Raw genomic sequence first — 19,976 nt, 5'->3', positions numbered from 1 at the left:
CATCTGCCTCTTCAGACTGTGAGCTTTCCCCATGCCATCCGGATCAACATCACTGAACCTTCCCTATTTCGCAACATGTACCCAGTGCACCACGCACAGCGAAGGGAGGCCCAGGCCCGGGCCATACTCGAGCAATATGGGAGTCAACCCTCTACAGCCTACACTGATGCGGAGTCTTACTCCAGACGTGTAGCCACAACAGCCACTGTAATCGTCAACAAAGAACGTCGAAACAGCATTTCACTCCCCTGAAACAATCTCCTCCAAGCCAAGGAAGCGGCCATAGCCCTCGCGCTATACGAAAGAGAAGCTGAAATCATAGTGACCGACTCTCAACAGGCGTGTCGCAGCTTCGCTAACGACAGAATTCATGCCGATACGCTAAAACTCATCAATAAAAAGCCGCCAATGAGATCAGTTATGGTCATCTGGGCGCCAGCTCATCACGGCATTCCTGACATCGAGGCCGCCAACCACGTGGCTCGAGATTTGACCCACCTAGCCGACGCCGAGGAATCCGAACCCGAGCGCATGCACCCTGTAGTCTCGTACAAAGACATCACAAAACATTACAAACTAGCCCGCAGAACATACGCACCCCAACACAAGGTACTACGTAGAGAGCAGGGGCGATTCGTCTGAGCTTTACAAGTTAATACATTCCCCCACCCTGAAATCACCTCATAGCCCCTACACAATGCTCTCCGTAATACCGCTTCTGCGCAGAACCTGGGTCCCTCAGACACATAGTAGGGAGTTGCAGACGGGCACCATTACATCCTCCGAACCTTTATCAAACCAACGAGCTTGGGAAGAAAGCATTGGACAGCTCCGACCTCGATAATCAGCAACGGCCGATAAGCCGTTGCTCATTCTCGGACACAGTCCGAGCTCAAGGCATTCCGAAATGAGGCCGCCTCTCCAAAGCTTCGCTTATGTAATAAACGTTTATTTTTTCTCTCTCTCTCCTCATATGCAATACTCTCCGGACAATACTGTCCGTGCAACCCTGAAGAAAATTGCATAAGTAGGCTTCTCCTCACAATATGTCTTACTGCGGCGAAGCAAGCTTCGACAAAGCCTTCATAGTAGGAGTATTCAATGGATGCTTAATTATAACGCCAACGCTGTATTGTTACCGTCTCTGCCACTTGACAAATTTACGCGTGCAATAGCTAAGTCAAGTGCTTGAGCGACGCGGCCGAGCTGGCGCGCACGCATCAGGCAAGAATAGCGTTGGCGGGGATGGTAAGGGTAGATCGGTACGTAAGCTAAAACTATCAATTAACATTACTTTGCACCATTGTTTTTCGTATATGATGGCTGGATATATATATATATATATATATATATATATATATATATATATATATATATATATATATATATATATATATATGTGTGTGTGTGTGTGTGTGTGTGTGTGTGTGTGTGTGTGTGTGTGTGTGTGTGTGTGTGTGTGTGTGTGTGTCGTAAGCAGCCAATAAATTGCCTTGGTAAACTTTCTCCAGGAACTTTGACTGAGTACGTTACATCGGCTACATTTTATCCGATGGCAGTACATATGTACCTACATTTATCGCTACTTCTGAAGAGATACCGAAGAGTTCATCAGTGAGCCATCTGGGTGCATCCAAGCTGCTGTTCTAGGCAAAGCACAATCTTGCTATCTGATATCATTTTAGAAATCCGAACGTGGTTCACCCTCTCCACATTCCGACCGCTGACCTGCCACCGCAGGGGATAATTTAACGATGCAGTTTAAAAATATATAAGGAAGACATTTGTTATTGTTGTTGTTGTTGTCTGTTTTAATGCGAATCCACAGGCGGAGTCTTGTAAGATATTGTAACCATATCTTTGTTACTATCCTTATCTCCTGTAACCCCCCCTTATGTAATACCCCGACAGGGGTCCTTAAGGAAAAATAAATGATGATGATGATGATTATTATTATGATGATGATGATCTAAGGACATTTAAACATGAAAGAAAGACAAAAATACGAGCTAGTCTTCATCATCTTCACATAGCGACCCTTAACTAAGAATGGAGCGTTTTGGGCCACAGCTGTCCAAAAGAAAAAAGTCATTTTAGCATACGCCAAAGAAGGTGAAAGCGAAAGCCTGCGCGCTCAAGAGATATCCACTAAATTAATTGACATTCTCTTTAGAATGCGTTGTTACTTCTTATTACTTGTTTTCTCCCGCTAGAGGTCGTGGGTCCGAGTGTCTTGATTAAATCTACCTTAATTAACTCTACCTTAATCAACATCACCCTAATTAACAGCAAAGGTCGAGGGTTCGGTTCCCACCAAAGGTCGCGGGTTCGAGTGGCTTAGTTAACTCTATATTATTAGCTGTGCCTTTTTTGCATGATTAGCAGGATTTAAGTTACAGCGATGTGGAAGAAGACGACGAAAGCACGAGCAGTGGTAGGATCGCTCCAATTTTCTGTACCTCACAACGCGACCTTAAAAGATAGAGATCTAAGGTTTTCGGCTTTAAAAGGTTACCAACACTCCTTAGCGCAGCACTGCGGCCAGCGGCATTTGACGTGAAACGACATTAAAATCGGTCAGAGCTGGTCCCTTGCTAAAATGCATGTAACAAAAGCGTGTTATATTATTGTCGCTTAACTTTCCAACCCTACTAACCCTCGAGCCTTACTCTGGTTTTGTCGTGATAGTTGTGTCGAGGAAAAGAGCCATTATTTGATCATGCATGTGTCGCGTACGCAGAGGGCGCCGTTGTAGCGCCACGCATGAGCCTCTCGCTCGGCGTTCAAAGAGGCATACCTCGAGAGTACGTTTGTCGATCCGAGCGGGGGTAGTCGTGTTTGAGAGAGCTCACTCGTCGACAGTAGGCATATTCCATCAAACTCACACCAGTACATGCTCATCAGGGGTTACAAGGCCTACAAGTGTAGAGTTTGTTGCAGAAGTTTCACGCTCGCTCTGCTATGGTCCCCCTGCGTTCGACACGTATGGTCCAGAAATGGCGTGAAGAGATTCGGCCAGCAAGACAAAGGAGTATCCAACTCTTTGACCACGGTGGAACGTGACCGTCTCCACAGGGAGCGCTAGCGCAGGAGTCCCAACCATCTGCGAGCGCGGCGGGTTTGAGTGGCGAAAGGTAGAGTCATTAGAAATTGTTTTAGTGCGAAAGCACTACTATACCAACCTTAATTTCGCCTCTGTCTGTGCGAAGCCTTTTCATACGCGCGTTTCGCATGCGCAGTTTCGTTCTCTTTTCACACATACGACCGCGTGCGTATGCGTGAAATAAAAATGAAGACTGAATCGGGATCGTCGCCGGCAATGTCTATAAAGAAAAGGTTCGTCGCTCCAAGCGCAGCGAACAACAACAAACTCGGCGACTGAGGCAGCAGGAGTTGACCGACGAAGATGTGGCCGAGCGATTGCGAGTGCCGCAACAAAAAAAGGAAATTCATGGCGTTGGAAGGTGCCAAGGAAACTGCCGAAGAACGATAGAAGCAATTGTAGAACGACAGATTGCACAAGCGTGCCAAGCGCGCTGCTGAAACGGATGAACAGCGACATGCCCCACTATAGTTGCGGACGTCGCATACCAGTATCGCGAGGCCGAGGAACGTCTGTCCATAGAGAAGGAAATTCCTTTCTATATGGTCTTCTTCCACAGCTGGCTCGGATACCACTCATCATGCCAGCGTCCCCATACTGCCTCTCCCACTGCGAAGGCACTGACGGCACTGCATCACTGGAAGTCGGTGCGGTGATATTGGTCTCTAATTATTTGCCTCAATATATCGCGAAATGAAGGCACGTACACAGCTGTGCTCAAATTTCGCATTAGGGAGTATTGTAATCGCCGGACATTTTTTTCTAGTGACTCTATAGCGCAGGGCAGTTTCGGGCGCCACCTGTACGGGGATAATTTCTTTACGCTATAGTGCCCAAACAGCCTCGGCAAAATAAAAGGGCCCACGGCGAATAGGGAGCAAGCACGATCGCAAGATTAGACAGCTAGATGTCCACTAGCTGTAACACATAAGTTAGGCATGTAAGATTTATAATGCGTGAATAAACGTAACATGTGCGTTTGGTTGCATCATTTTCACACCCTATAGTGCCCATGCGCCATCTGCAGCACCTACGAGACATTTCACATATGCCACTGCGGCTGCGTCCCTGAGCATACCCAACTTTCAGTCGATAGTCCAACGTTTCCTGCACTGCACTATTCGCGCAGTGTATACGTTGTACCTGACACGCTGTTATCGCCACCTGACAAGCACCTCGTGGGAAATAGGTACTGTGTATGCTGGTATAGTGTGCATACAAATCGCGGTGGTGAAGCGTCGTCGACTCATAGGCAGCTTTAGGAGCTGTCTGCTGTTACTTGATTCACGGATTGACGGAGCCTCGAAAGCAAAAATAATTGGGTTTGAAATCGAAGAAAGCGGTTACCCTAGGAAAGCAAAGCACCCATCTCCATGTACAATTAACCTTAACCAGCTGACCTACGTCGTTTATCGCGCAACTATCAGCTGAAACCAAGCGGTTTCCAACGTCCCCCAAGTTGACCCCTTCATTCAGCGACATGATTTTGTCCCAACCTCGTGCAAGTCGTCCTCCGATAAGCTAAGCAGGTGCTCTGCTATGATGTATACTCCGCCTGCACTGAAATCGATTTCTTTGTTTTTGGCGTGTCGACACATGCACTCGCAGTCTAAAACCACGAAAAATAACACCGATTCGTCCTCACGTGGTTCTTGCTATTGGTTGTTGGTGCCGAACCGAACTCGGCCTAAAGATAACAAATTTCCTATTTTAGAGAGAGAGAGAGAGAGAGAGAGAGAGAGAGAGAGAGAGAGAGAGAGAGAGAGATTCAAATGCGAAAAAGGCAGGAAGGTTAACCTGAGTTAAAGCCTCCAATTTTCTACACTGCACTAGAGGAAGGGAAAGGGGAAGTAAAGACAGAAAGAAGAGCGGGGACAAAAATAAAGGCGTGAAAAAAAGAAAAGAAAAAAAGGGACGGAATCATTATAGTCTTTCCAATTGGCCACTGCCACGTAAAAAGGTTAACAAAGCCTTGACCGACTTTCTGTGCGACTACAGTTCCCCCTCCCCCCCCCCATGTTGGCATTCTATATAAATATTTTATATTCTTTATAACCCCCCCCCCCCCCCCCAGAAGACACGTATTCGGATGGCACCCGTTCTGGGCGGAGCAACTCGATCAGTGACTGTATGGGAAAGGGAGCCTATACAGTAACTCTACGATCAGGAACAAGTGAGCGCAACCTGTGAGAGCGAGCTGACATCGACAGAGCAACGTGTCTGTTGGGTACCCGACCGTGGTCTAATTAATTGCTTCACTTTATTAGTTTAAGGACCCCGCAAGTGGTATTACATAAGTGCATAGGATAGCAAGAATAAATATTTTAAACACGTGTTCATAATCAAATATACACGTATATGCGTGACAACGGCTTGCCAAAGGCAGCTGGGTGGGCTTGCAATGGCAGAGATGACGTGTCGAAGGCCGTTCCAGTTTCTTGCTGCTTGAAAGAAGCATAAACCATGAGACGAGGTGGTCCTTGCACATGGTGTAACTTGGAAACAGAACGTGCCATATTTAAAAAAAAAAGAACAATTAACAGATGACCAGTGACTCGGTAAATGCAATTTCCGCTTTCAATGACGAAGTACTGTTATAGTGTGAATAGGAAGAATGACTAAATTGATTTAAAAAGAAAAAAAAAAATGATTTCTTCTTTATCAGTCAATTACCCCCCCCTTTCTTTTTTACAATATAAAAAACACCGCTCTTACCAGGACAAGATGCTTGCTAAGCCAGAAAGAGTGCAATAACAAAAGACGGGTGCCGACGCCTCTTTAAATTTCCCGCGCCAGTTCGCTGTGACGTCACGGTTTTTGACAGCGTCTTCTCGGGCCTAGTTAATTATTTAGCGGTAAAGACAGACTACATTGTGTTCTAAAGGAGTCAAAGATTGAACATGGCGAGCTTCAGGGACTTTAAATACGAAAAAATATCTTGAAATCTGTGACGTCAAAGTGACGGACCGGCGTTGGGGAATCAGCGCGAAATTCAAATACTGAAACTTTGACCTCCATTTCCTCTTCTAATCATCAACCTATTGTTTCGAAATTAACTACAACAGTTTTCAGAGAACGCTTTATCCGTCAAAACTGATTTAGTGTTTTGCTTTTAGTGTTCCCTCAATATAGGAAACCGATTGTGCACAGTGAATTCACGATTCTGATGACGGAAAGAGAAGCAAAAATGCGTCCAGCGACGTGAGGCACGTTCTTGCATGCGACTGGACGGCGGCTTTCATGAGGCTGTCGTCCTTTCGCAGCGTCCTATAAGCGGCCAGTGCAAGCAGGCGCATTCTCAGCGGATGTAGTGTCCGTTTCACTCCACGCGACGCCCACGGAATACTTCGGCGAGTCCGTTACGCTCAACGGCGTTCGCATACAGTAACACTAGGTCGCGCCGCGGACGCGAGGAAACCAGAATGGAAAGGAGAGCTAGTGGCACGTGCTCGCTTGCGGAGGCGCTGACGTCAACGTCGAGTAAGGTTCCGTCCAACTTGCGCGCACATGCCTCCGCGTGAAGATAATGGGTCCCGACGAAGTCGAGGCATCGGCGTACCAATGCTGAGAAGTTCGAGGCGTGCCGTGCTGCTGCGAGGGGACAGATAAGAGCGTATCGAAAACGTCACACAGAAATCGCGCATCCTTGAGACTTGCCCGAGGTGTGCGTTGAGTGACAGTTCGTAGTCGTTTGGGTGCAGTTGCCGAGCTACTAGCACGTACTAGTACGTGAGGTTAGAAATAGCAGTGGCGTAGGCGTCGTTTAAAATTATGCACTTGAAGTGCGGCATTGAAAAATGAGTTTCATGGCACAGCATTTGAGTGGCAATTGCCATCGCTTTCATTCTTTATTTAGTATTACATTATTTTGGGGCGGTTTGGCTACGTGCTCTAGCGAAAATGTATACAATCATATCTTTAGTTCGCCTATATACAGAAGGATATACTCTCAGCTTTTCAGTCACACCATAGAAGTGTGAATTTGTCTTAAAACATTACTTTCAGGTGCCTAATCACATGTCAGCAATAGGAGTTGTTGTGGAAGTGTAAAAAGTTATTTCCACTTCTGGGACGTAGTAGCCTTAATTCAACAAAACACTGATTTGAATACATTTTCTAAATCGAGATTATGCAGTACTGAATAAGGTGATAAGCCAAAAACCAAGTGATGTGTTTTCAACATTGCCCTTCCAACTTTATTTTTACTATTTATTACGGGCACCTACACATTTGAGCACCTACCTACATTAAACCACAATACATGTGGCTGGTGCTGCCCGTCTTCTTAACCCTCTGCAATTTACCAGTAACTATGATGTCCCCATGTGTATGAGATGGAGCTCTTACATTACTGTGCACAAACTCATTGCTCAAAAGCTTTCACTGTGACAATATGGCAGTCATCTCTGGTCAGCTTGTTGAGCTACAAGCTATAGCTCGGCAGTACTACCTGGGCACCATTGGCAAGCAACATTTCCTTTAACATGTGGCAAACTGGTAACTCGCATTGGATTCCCACAGACTTTCAACAGCTTTCACTGAATACAAATTGGCATTTTTTACATTCATTTAGGTTGTGGCCTCATAATAGAAATGTCCGCTACAAGGAAGGGCATGTTGTGCTTGACACATGCAAAAAAGCAGACTGCCTTCAAGACAAGCTTGATGAGCTACATGTTTGTCTCACAAAGATGGGTGCTGCACTCCTCTGAACATGTTCTCTTTATTTTGTAACCTTTTGACCAAATGACCATCAGTGTTACAATGCATAATGGAGATAAACTGCCTGACCTTGTCTTGAAAGACATTGGATTGACTAAGTGTTTTTATCACCTCGTCAATCTGGTACATGATGTTCCACATTTCCGCAGCAGGTCACAGACTACAGCACACTTTCACACTTTCAAATGCACTTTATTTTCACCTGCGAGGCTGCTTTTCCTGATTGCACACCATTATGCTACATTGCAGGCTTCAGTGCATTTTCAAGATTCTTGCAGGGGTGGGTTAGAATTCCTTAATAGACGCAACTGTCAGCAGTGCTCATGCAGTGCCTGTAAGGTCTGCTGTTGGCTTCTGTGCCAATCCACCAACTAACTTCTTGAGCTCACCAATGGCTTTGCCAGGGTTCAGTCCCTGGAAGAAAAAAAAAAAAAACAAGAGTACATTTATTGCAGGTCAATTAGGTCTGGTTTCGGATATGAACTAGCTGCATGTGCTTCAAAGCATGTTTTTCAGATGGCCTAGCCCTTTGAATGTTTATCTTTTATCTAAATATGCAAAACACATCGAGAATAAGCATAATGAATGAGAAGAGAAATTATCTTTTGGAAGCTTCTTCATCAACAGGGGGAAACCCCAAGCAGAAAACTGGAAGTGGGTGTCTCTAAGCCACCTATGACTTCCTTTGAAATTAGTACAAACAGCTCACCTCATATGCGAAGCATAGGCGTTCATTTAATTTGCTTTATACCACGTGTGTGCACCAATGCAGATCGCAGATCACTGCCTCTCGTCTGGCAGTGCTTTCAAAAGAATGCAAGGTGCGTGCCAAACTCCTACCTCATCCCGCATTCCTGCTCTAAACCCGCACATGATGCTAGCTGCCTGTAATTCAGGGCTGGCTTCAGACATACTCAACTCAACTCAAAAAACAAACTCAGAAGAAAAAAATTCTTGTATGTTGCCTGTAGGCAACATTTGTCAATAAAGGGTTGTTATCCATTCAAAGCAGCTGCATAAAATTATTTTGCTGCTCTCTATTACACAGAAAATGTGGTAAAGATGCAAGGTAATGTATTTGGTATGCAGATATCTTTTAAGAAGCAGTAAAACTCTTAATATGAGAGAAAGAAAATGGTAGATTAAAAATATTACTGCTATGAACGACAGTGCACGTGAATGGGTGCACTAGCAGTATAAAGTTTCTTGCTGTTTATTAGTTACCAAGTGGAATTAATATATTTTCATACTTGCCAACCTCTCACCATTAAAATTCCTGAATATATCGTGGACACGATATTGAAACGGAGGAGGGGGGGAGGGGAGAGCACACTACATATATTAAAGCTTTCCCTAAGCACATGCCATTTATGGGATACATGTGCACTTTATTAATGACGATTTACCTTTAAAGGGGCCCTGAACCACCCCTTGAGCTTGGTAAAATCACATAGCCCGTGGGTAGCATACGCTGCTGTGAACATCTCAGCCAAGTTTTGCTGTTGTACACAGTGTGTGGAGCTTGCAAGCGGATCACAAAGTCACCTTTCTCTCAAACGCTCTCTTTTCAACAGAAGGCCCTGTCCTCACTCTCTTCTAGATGCACTATTTCGTCATCGGATGCACTGTTTCATCATTTCCTTAGATGGCTGCTAGTGGCCAATAACTGATATCAAGCTGCAATCGGCTACATGGCATAGGTGCTGCGGCCGCCACAGGTGCCGCCATGAGTCCACTGGCTAAGCACACTGTGGCTCACTGAGGACAACTGCGTTTGGCTTATGTTTAGCACGTCGTAGAGACACCAAAGGTGGAAGTTGTGGCATCTAGATAAACATCCAAAATGAAATTTGAACTGCCCACCACGGTGACATATAGAAGGCGGAGCATTGTGGGCATGCCCCACTGTGATGTAGACTTTGCAGTGCAAGAAATTGAAGAAGGAACAGGAGCACAGTGGAGGCTGTGTTTGATTACCAATAACTCGGCTTCTGCTGAATGCATTGAAGTACTTCTTGTGGCAAAGTATTTATGAAAGCGCATATTTTCACTTCAAATGCCTTAGTCTACTTCAATAAGTAGTAGTTCAGGGCCCCTTTAAGCATTTAAACGCAGCACACAAACAGCAGCAAACTTAGAACAGCAAAGACTGAAAAGCAACACATTGTTTTCACATAATACTAGCAACTTTTCCAGGGACTTTACAGTTGCCTGTTTCGCCTGCTTCAGGAACTTCAAGCAAGAACCCCTCTGGCAACCTTTTGCCATTAGAAGACTTCCAATGGAAGGTTTGGAGACTGACCCGCAAGACTTTTTCCCTACCAAGATTTATTTTTTTTAAAAGTTGATGCAACATCCATAAAATTGCAAAACAAGCTCAAATTCATAAAGATTACAAAAAGCAGAGAGAGTTGGCAACTATGTCATTTGATCCACTAGCTCATGCTATTACCTGAGGTGAAGTTTTTCAGCTTCAAGCCCACAATAAATTAACATAGCAATAATCCTGGATAGTACATCGTATTTACCAAACGATAACACGCCCCCAATGTTCACAGGTTTAAACTAAGAAATGAAAAATGCACCTGAATATAACATGCGCCCAATTTGTAAAAGAAAAATACAGCATGCCCCACATGTTTGCAAACAGAAAAAAATGAGGCATGAGGAATTTACCTTCATAGAAGGTATTTTTTTCTTCTTGTTAGTGGGCTTTCATAAGGCAAGTGACATGCCGTTGTTGCCATTTGCACTTACAGACGCAAAGCAAACAGGGGCGGTATTCTCGTATGATCACTTTTAGAGATACTAATACCATCAGTTTTGCGAGATTTTACGTGTCTGCATCAGAATTGTTGAAGTATGCGGCCAATAGTGTTCCTAGTAAGCTTGGGCTAGTAGTGGAAACATTGGTAACCATATAAGTCAATGCATCCGGTGCTAAGTCACGCAAAATTTAACAAAAGTGACAGTATCGCCAAAAGTGATTTACCGAGAACACAGCTCCAGATTGTAGTAGAGCGCCAAATGAACCACCATCACAGCAACCATCGCAAAATGTCCTTTGTTGCCATCTTGTGATGGTGATGATGCTATGTCTGACGAACGGTAGGCTGTTGCCAATGCCTCAAGTGTGGTGCTCGTTCCGTATTTAATTCTAGCACACAGGTGATTTTCAGACCCATTTTCATGGAAAAAGGTGTTCATTAGAGTCGGGTAAATATAGTATGCATGCATTGGGTACTGTTACATTGTTTGAAGCAGATTCTGTAGCAGAAAACAAGTCAACTGGCAGAAGCCATTGCATGCATTGTAGCCGGTGCCATCCACAAACATCACCACATCTACACAATCTGCTATGGACTCAAGAAGTTCCCAGGGTGCAGATTCTGCAATAAAGCTGGATTTGCATGAAACATGGACATGCAGTAATGAATAAGAATTGCCATCTACTTTAGCATGTGCAACCAACACAGTACTACACTCTTCTACAAGCTGTTTGCCTGCAATGAGCAGATGTACAGCATTGTGGTGAAACACACAGCCCATAAATTTATGGTGTGGATGGTACACAGCTAAATAAAACAAAGAGATAAGGTATGGATGGATGGAAACAACTTTATTTTAAATCCAGCAAAGTTCAACATCCCGGGCTAAGGTCTCCCATGAGGGGATTTCGAGGACTTGCCTCATTGCCGCCTCTCGGGCCCACTGGACTACCCACTGTTGTGTCTTGAGGTTGGAGCTGCGCAGAGCGGTGGCCCACTTCGACGCCAGAGCGTTCACAGCTACTGCCATTTTAGGTGATATAACAGGACACTGCCTGATGATACATGTGCGAGAGCATGTATCAAACATGAGTTTCTTTCGTGCAACCAGATATTGTACTGATACTCAGCCTTCCTTGCTGTTTGGAGCACTTGCCATATAAATAGGGGAAAAATACATGCATCAAGTGCTGATCTCAAAGTGCAAAACTGATTATTCCTAGAACTGTATCTAATTACGCTGTTTTTTGAAGCTGCAATAGCCATAAACCACACTAAATGAGGCTTGTGATTTCCATATTGCACTTCGATGACATGTTCATTTGTAACGGCCTCTTTTTGAGCATTGGAAGCTCTTACATAAGAGCACCCACAAATTGGTGACAACTTGTGGGTTAGTGCACCTCCTCTTCATTTTCGAGCTGGTTCTATGGTATCGGTGTGCAGCGTGGCATTATTGTAATGGCACACTATAGTGCCACTTTCAAATGAAAAGTTGTCTTAGCCGCAGAGGCATAGAAAGCCAGACGGGACTTCAGCATCAATGAAAAAAATGTCCGTCGTTGGAAGGGGCAATGGGACTCTTTTGCATGTGCCGCAACAATGAGATGACAGCGATAAGGAAGCGCAAAATAACAGAGAGGAGCTATTCACCGAGATTGCGCCGCATTTCAACGCATTTGATGCCGCACTCTCTGCGCATGCATGGGCGCGCGTCCGCAAGCGTACGTGTGGTCTAAGCTATAGGGACGAGGCTAAAGGCGGTGACAATGTAGAGTGAGCTCGGCTTGTTCATACTGAATAAATGCTGTAATCATTTTGTGAACACTGTCCTCAATTTTTTATTTGGCCTACATTCAAGGTAAGCTTTTAAAAAAATTCTTCTGGCTTTGGACATTCGGGGGTTGGCTTAGATTTGAGTAAATACAGTATGTCCGACACGATCAGCGGTTATGATATCTCGATGCCATCATCACAGAACATGATATGATATTCATGATAGGTTACACGGGCTCCTATTTGTGCGATAACATCCTTAAGCTCCTCCCCCTCTTTGGCAGGCTCATAGCCGTTGTCAATGTCTTGCACATCCTGGCCTAGGGCCATTAGAAACGTACTGCACGCTATCAACATGTGATAACCCAAACATGACACCGGTGCGAAGTGAGTGTCATGTTTCGCTCTGGTGACGTCATATTCTGGTGTCGCTCCCCAGCTCGATCTTGTTGTAGTTTCCCGTCGCCATCTTAAAACACTACACAATAGGAAAACAATGCACCTCAAAGGCTACTCGAGCCTCAGCAGTTTGATGTATACTCGTGCCACAACGATTCTCGTCAAGTGGGTGCACAGAAAGTTCCTGCTGAAATACCCCACTTGTAGAAGCTGCTGACTGAGGCCGAAAACTTTAGCTTGTCGAAGTCGCAAAAACAACATGCATCTCGGACCTTGCAAACTCCGCGCTTACTGGCACTTCATGCTGCAATGATTCGTACAATGTTTCACATTACAAAGATGTGAACTACAATCAAGTCTGCCAAATTTTTTAATGACTTCGGATCGTACGTTTTCCCCGTTAGTATGTATTTTCTTGCATTGTTGCCAAAAACGTATGAACGAGGTTCTACTGAATCCAATTTAAGTAAACCAATAACTACTACTGCCTAATACCAGTATAACGCTTGTTCACGCAGGGAAATGTATAGGCACCTCTAGGAACTCTTGAGCATGAACAAAAGTTCTTCAAGAGAAGAGGAACAGGACAACCCACCTTGGGGCAAGTTCGTGTGCAGTTCATGATGGTGTGGCACCGGTACATGGTGAAGGGGTCCTCCAAGCGCTTCAGCCTCTCAACAGTGTTCTCGTCGCGTGAGTCAATGACCCAGCGGTAGACCTGCATGAGCGCAGCCGGTCCCAAGTAGCGGTTGCTGTTCCACCAATAGCTGGGGCATGACGTGGAGCAGCAGGCACAGAGGATGCACTCGTAGAGACCATCCTGCAGAAGGGACCAGACAGGTGGCCACCACTTTCTCCCACAGAGCAAAATATATATGCAAGAGGAGACTTTGGTGCCAGTACAAGTGAGTAAAGAAAGAAAGAGTAGTGGTTGCCTGAGTTTGGAAGCAGTCCTTATTTCTTTCACAGCACGAACCACGGCTATAGGCAGTGTCAAAAATAGACCACTCGCCACTGCTCGTCTGTGCTAGTGCCTGCTGGCATGCATGACCATTTTTAGTAAGGTGATGTCAACAGCTGTAGTGCAGTTCACTCCTGACAAGGAAAGCTAGATATTATCTTTTATGAACACAGGTTATTCTCTCTTTCCAACACGCAAATTTCTTTTCAATATTTTTTTCTAATTTGGTGCAGCAATAAAGACAGCTTTTGCTATACATGCCAGCTTCTGTGAAATACTACCACTTTCCGGCCAACAAGTGGTGACTAATGCCAGATGCCAAGGACATAGCCTCCAGGACTGCACTGCTATCCATATGGTCGGCAACAACGCGTCATAATCTGAATATCTATGTATAAAAACCTCTGAATAGAGTTTTAGGTTTGGCTGGAGGCGTGTGAACATGCTTGGGCAAATCTGTTGCTGGTGTGCTGCCACACAAAGAAAAGTGCAAGAATTGCTATTACTATTGCATATATTTTTGTATTGTTTCTTTCGTATGCCTCTTCTACATTTTCTTTGGCTTGTTTGACATGCATGAAATAACCTTCAGCTTTCAGCCAATGCTCATGTTTTGACCTTTGTGTCCTTAATACCTTCCTTTGCAGCTTCACCCTGATATCAGAAACTACAGCACTTGAGTACTTTGTTATGGGGCGATAAAGTTGCGCAGTGTATAATAAAAGCACAGTGGTTAAACATTGCTTCCTCACCTGTTTCCTACCATAAGCACACAGCTCAAATCTATCCCTGTATATAAAATGCATCCATCTGATGATATATACAAAAGGTATGCACTACATAAGGAAGCCAGAAGCCGCATGGCATAATTTCGACACCACCTCTAGCAATGAGAAGGTAGAGAGTGGAAGAAAACCGCACCAGTTTCTTGCGGTCTTCAATGCTCTGGAGATTCTGGTGGTCGCCAATCTTGACGGCAGTCTTTTTCTGCAGCCAGGGCTGCACCGACTTGTACTGCTCATAGAACAGAGCCATATCCTGCAGTGTGCACAGGAAATTATTTAGTCACAATTAACTGCAAGGCCTGGGCAAACACTGCACTTCGAATGATTGGTTAGTGGCTAACTCTCTTTCTTGCATGGTGAGAGAAAAACTACACAGACATCCTCACATCACTATAACTCATGGCAGAGAGCTGGGCTAGTTGGAATTTCGACATTTTATGCATTTCCAGCACTAAAAAAAAATTAAATTATGGGGTTTTACGTACCAAAACCACTTTCTGATTATGAGGCACGCCGTAGTGGAGGACTCCGGAAATTTCGACCACCTAGGGTTCTTTAACGTGCACCTAAATCTAAGTACACGGGTGTTTTCGCATTTCGCCCCCATCGATATGCGGCTGCCGTGGCCGGGATTCAATCCCGCGACCTCGTGCTCAGCAGCCCAACACCATAGCCACTGAGCAACCACGGCGGGTTTCCAGCAGTAAAGGAAAACAGGAAATACCAAGAAAAGACAACAGGACAGGGAGGACTCTGGCTTTAAGCTATTTTACTGCCTGAAAAATGTGCTCATAGGTCATGGGGCAACAGACGGAAGAGGATGAATCCTTGCACATGCATGAAGCCACTCATCATACATGTGTGGCATACAAGCTTCGAGAAAGATAATCGAATTCTTTCATTGTCAATCTGACAGACACAGTGCTAACACATTTGTCGGACCCTTTTTTGGTGCTACAGGATTCAAGAATAAATACGCATTTTTCGTTGTTGCGCCCTCTCAGCATATTCCCTGTCCTGTTGTCCTTTCTACTCTTAGTATGTATCTTCTGTTTTCCCTTACATGCTGGAAATTATGTGTCACTAGAATTAGGAAAACTGTTCTTGAATTGGCATGGAGAGCAAAACATTGGCTTTTTCTTTACGCTTCACATGGTACACTCAATTGTTTCCATTGCTGATGCTGATGAATTGAACCTTTTCATAATTGTAAGGCTTGCCTTTCTGCAAAGCAGTTTGCTCAGCTAATGGCTGTGTAGCCAATTTTGCAAACCATGTGTGCAAACCCAGTTTGCTTGTATTATGACATGGAAAATGCAGACACGGCTCTTGTGATGAAACTATGAACAAAAGAGAAGTCCCAGCATGCGCACAAGCCCTTAGTCTTCATTTGGACTATGATCGGTGCTTCCATTACGGAATTATGAAAACGGTCTATTCAAGAAAGCCCTCATTAACAAATTATTGCAACCTTACTATGATGGTAAAGTGTGTTTGGTTAAGATGGCACCCACTCTCCTCTTTAATGCCTCCACCCTGAGAGAAAATAAAATGAAATAAAGATAAGCCATTCGTAATAACATGGTAAAACATTAGATTTCCAAGCATGATCCACATTTCTAAATGTGCTGCTTCTCGAGGCCAGGTACTAAATGGACGATCAAAATACATGGAAACTGCACTGAAGTGTTACGAAAGTGCCATTTAACAGGCATTCCACAAAATTACATCCTTTGAATATAAGCGCAAATATAACCTTCAAGTACTTTTGTTACAGCCCATGCTTGTGATGTCTGCATGTACTCACTGGAACAAGGTCCTTGACCACATACATGTGAGGGAGCGGGTAGATCTTTGTAGACTTTGCAGTGTTTTCATCGATCTTGCTGCATTAAGAAAAAAAAAGCAACAAACACATTTTACAAGATACACTTACAATCTATTCTGCAATGGGTCGTAAACATGCTGAATTAGTACATGTAAACAGAAACTACACTTGGCTACAAACACATGATGTCATGGACACTGCCCTGAATTACTGTAGCACACAGTCTAAATTTACAGACAACATAAAGGAGTGAAAATGGAACATGGCTAGTTAACACGGCTGACGAACCAGCTCTCTTAAAATAGGTTTTGACTGGCTAGAGCATCATTCACAGCATCTAAAGTTCTGCCAGGCATGCAAAGGCAAGATAAATATACAACCAACCCATTGCCAGAGGCCCTCAAATGCAGTGGACATGATCACATCAGTGCAAGCCATCTAATGCACACACATACAGTCCTAGACTATTCCTATATAGTACAGACATGATTACAATGTAACAATTTTTTTTAAAAATAAACACACATGCCCAGTCTATTTCACCACAACACACCTCTAAATAAATCAGAGGGTGCTTCTTAGCAAGCGAACCTATTAGCCTAGAGCACTGTACCAAATGCATGCCAGGGTATTGGTGCCGTTGATGTTCATTGCACAGGAGCCACAGATGCCTTCCCTGCAAGACCTCCGGAAGGTAAGCGTCGGGTCAATCTCATTCTTGATCTTGATTAAGGCATCCAGAACCATAGGGCCACATCTGGGAGTAGAGCCAAAATGACAATGCGTGACAATGTGACAATTTACTGATTTGTAATAGATAAAAGCATTGGTGAAACGTGCCCAAGTTTTTTTATGTGTAAATTATGCTCTCACGATTGATAACAAGCTGATGTACAGAGCTAGTAAAAAGAAAAAATTAATGCTTATTCACAAAAATCTGTTATTTGCAGATATTTACCAAAAGCTACTATATCTGCATGATTTTATCGTGCCACTGATTGTAACGTGCAGTTATATTACCAACCAAATATATTAAAAAGAAAGAATAACTTGGTGTTGATTCCACTGTGTACATCAAGTAACGCAACCTTTGTCAACGCATACTGTCTTGAAACTATATTATGGAACATACAAAGGCACGCAGACACGCACAGCTGAATCCTAGCAGCTTAGTGGCAATCGGAGTCCAATGACACCTCCTTTTCACTGTGTGCCAATCACAGAAAGTCATCTTCAGCTCCATTTATTGCATCAGAAATGCTACACTTCTGGAGGCCCGTGCAACCATAGCCTGTGAGAGGGCATCCACGCACCATGGACCCACTTTGCGATGTCTCCGAGGGTTGCTTTCTTCAGATGACCCGTTCGATGGCAGTATGGCCAGCTACCTTGCATTGAGCTTCTTTTTAAAATAAGAATCAGTTTTGTTTTTTGCTTTGAATAGAATTGGTTAAGACTGCAATGTGCATGCAAATTTTAACACACCCTCTAATAAAAAAAGGTGCCCATTAGAATCGTGCGAATACAGTATAACATGTTCAATTACATTTGAACAGAAAAAGAAAAGCGAAGGCGTGTACTAAAGCTAAGAAACATGCAGCAAAGATTCTATTAGAGAAGGACACATGTTGAATCAGCTCTTTTCGATATCCGAATTTCGAACTTTTACACTCCTTCCCTTCCCCCATCTCCCCATGCAAAGAACCTCTCTTCACAACTAGCCACCCTAATAAAAGTGCAAGTCAATTATTGGCGTACTTGTTGAGATCGACTTCAAATGTCTGGAGATGTGGCTTGTCCCCTTTTTTCTCGGGATCCTGTAATAGATATTTTCACTATTAGCGATTAGGTTATAATTAAGAAAAAATCCTCTGGAGTGTTACATGTCAAGACCACACTTAAAACCCTAAAGACATTTTTTTCACTCCATCATTATGGGGCATGATATAGTGCGGGACTCCGGATTATTTTGACCACCTGGGTTTCTTTAACATGCACCTAGGCCTCAGTGCACAAGCACTTATCATAACAAATAATAATAATAATATTTGGGGTTTTACGTGCCAAAACCACTTTCTGATTATGAGGCACGCTGTAGTGGAGGACTCCGGAAATTTTGACCACCTGGAGTTCTTTAACGTGCACTTAAATCTAAGCACACTGGTGTTTTCGCATTTCGCCCCCATCGAAATGCGGCCGCCGTGGCCGGGATTCGATCCCGCGACCTCGTGCTCAGCAGCCCAACACCATAGCCACTGAGCAACCCCGGCGGGTCACTTATCATAACAAAGCAAAAGCACTATCCACACACTGACCCTCCGCCACCCACCCCCCTATTTTTTGTTTATTTTACTTTTATTGTAGTACAACAAAAGGTTTTGAAGTCGAGGTTTTGACAGAATCCCGTCTGGTCGGGAGGCATCATGAAGAAGGGACAAACAACAAAATAAAACAACAAAATTTAACAAAAGGTTTTGCAAGTTGGCACATACTCATTTTCTGTTTCTATTTTTTTCTTTCAAATCTTAGAAGCAACTAAAAATAAAACATTTTTTTCATTAAATTAGCACTCCAGTGAAATATATATATGAAGGAGTTTAAAGTGCGACGGTAGTTCTCTTTCCAAACAAGACACGAAGCGATGCTTAAACAATTAAAACAATAGAAATAATTGGCGCACCCATCTGTAGATTTCGAACTTCTTGACACCTTTCGTTCCAGCAGGGGCTGTAGCTGCAGCAGCCGCGTGTCTCAGCTGTAAAAAACGATTATATATATATATATATATATATATATATATATATATATATATATATATATATATATATATATATATATATATATATAGAGAGAGAGAGAGAGAGAGAGAGAGAGAGAGTCAAACTGCCTTCGCATTTCAGACAAGGCGTTTTCACTGAGACAGTCACGAGGTGACGCAGAAAAGCCGTCTAAGCAAATTGGCCAAGTCCCCCGAGTGAAACTGCAGTCTACGTGAAGCAGGACGCAAGCTTCCTGCACGAGACACACGGAAGAATACTAACAAAGAACAACTAGATTAGCTAAAATGTTGAGCACGACAGCAGCAAGTCATTTAGCATGCTGTTACATTATGCATTTAGAGCAAACTAATAACCTTCACAGAAGCCTGCTGATGGACGAAAGTCAGGACGTCACTAAAATTTCCAAATAGCGACTAACGCTATTTATAAACGCTACATCAAGTCTCACTGCATATCTTGCTCTCACATTTCTAATAGGTGTCTGTGCACCGTGAATATCGAAAGTAGATAACTTCGTGACCTCGAATGTTAAACCGAATGGCCGCGGAGTGGCGGCGATGAGCACGCTTTGCCACTTCAAGGAAACTGTTAAATGACATAAGCGCTGAAATGATAAAATATTACAACTTACAGAAGCTAATCTAGCTGTGTATGATGTTAGAAGGGCTGACTTCTTAAAATACACAGATGCAGCCATGGCTCCACAAAAACTAATGGACTTGGACTTGTCCGAACCGGCGAAAGGCTTCGCTTCTGTCGGCTACATGAGAGCTTCAGGCTAGCCAACTACATTATAGAAACGAGCACATCGAAATTGGATTTCACCGCTCTTTCTGCGCACGCGCGAGGAGCAG

The 19,976-nt window shown here is 43.9% G+C and overlaps 1 protein-coding gene across 1 annotated transcript; it reads right to left on the bottom strand.

Annotated features, from left to right (window-relative positions):
* Nucleotides 1-7,996: 7,996 nt before the first annotated feature.
* On the bottom strand, nt 7,997-19,911 carry LOC142578737 (succinate dehydrogenase [ubiquinone] iron-sulfur subunit, mitochondrial-like). The gene is made up of 8 exons (XM_075688257.1): nt 19,754-19,911; nt 19,023-19,097; nt 18,101-18,159; nt 16,956-17,099; nt 16,322-16,400; nt 14,651-14,767; nt 13,364-13,588; nt 7,997-8,239 (listed from the first exon to the last, which is right to left on the bottom strand). The coding sequence occupies exons 1-8, from the start codon at nt 19,817-19,819 to the stop codon at nt 8,147-8,149; spliced, it is 858 nt and encodes a 285-aa protein (XP_075544372.1). The 5' UTR covers nt 19,820-19,911; the 3' UTR covers nt 7,997-8,146.
* Between the last annotated feature and the right edge of the window lie 65 nt (nt 19,912-19,976).

The sequence above is a fragment of the Dermacentor variabilis genome, chromosome 4 (genome assembly GCF_050947875.1).
Source record: "Dermacentor variabilis isolate Ectoservices chromosome 4, ASM5094787v1, whole genome shotgun sequence".
NCBI classification, from domain to species: domain Eukaryota; kingdom Metazoa; phylum Arthropoda; class Arachnida; order Ixodida; family Ixodidae; genus Dermacentor; species Dermacentor variabilis.
This window is presented reverse-complemented; position numbering and strand designations above follow the sequence as displayed.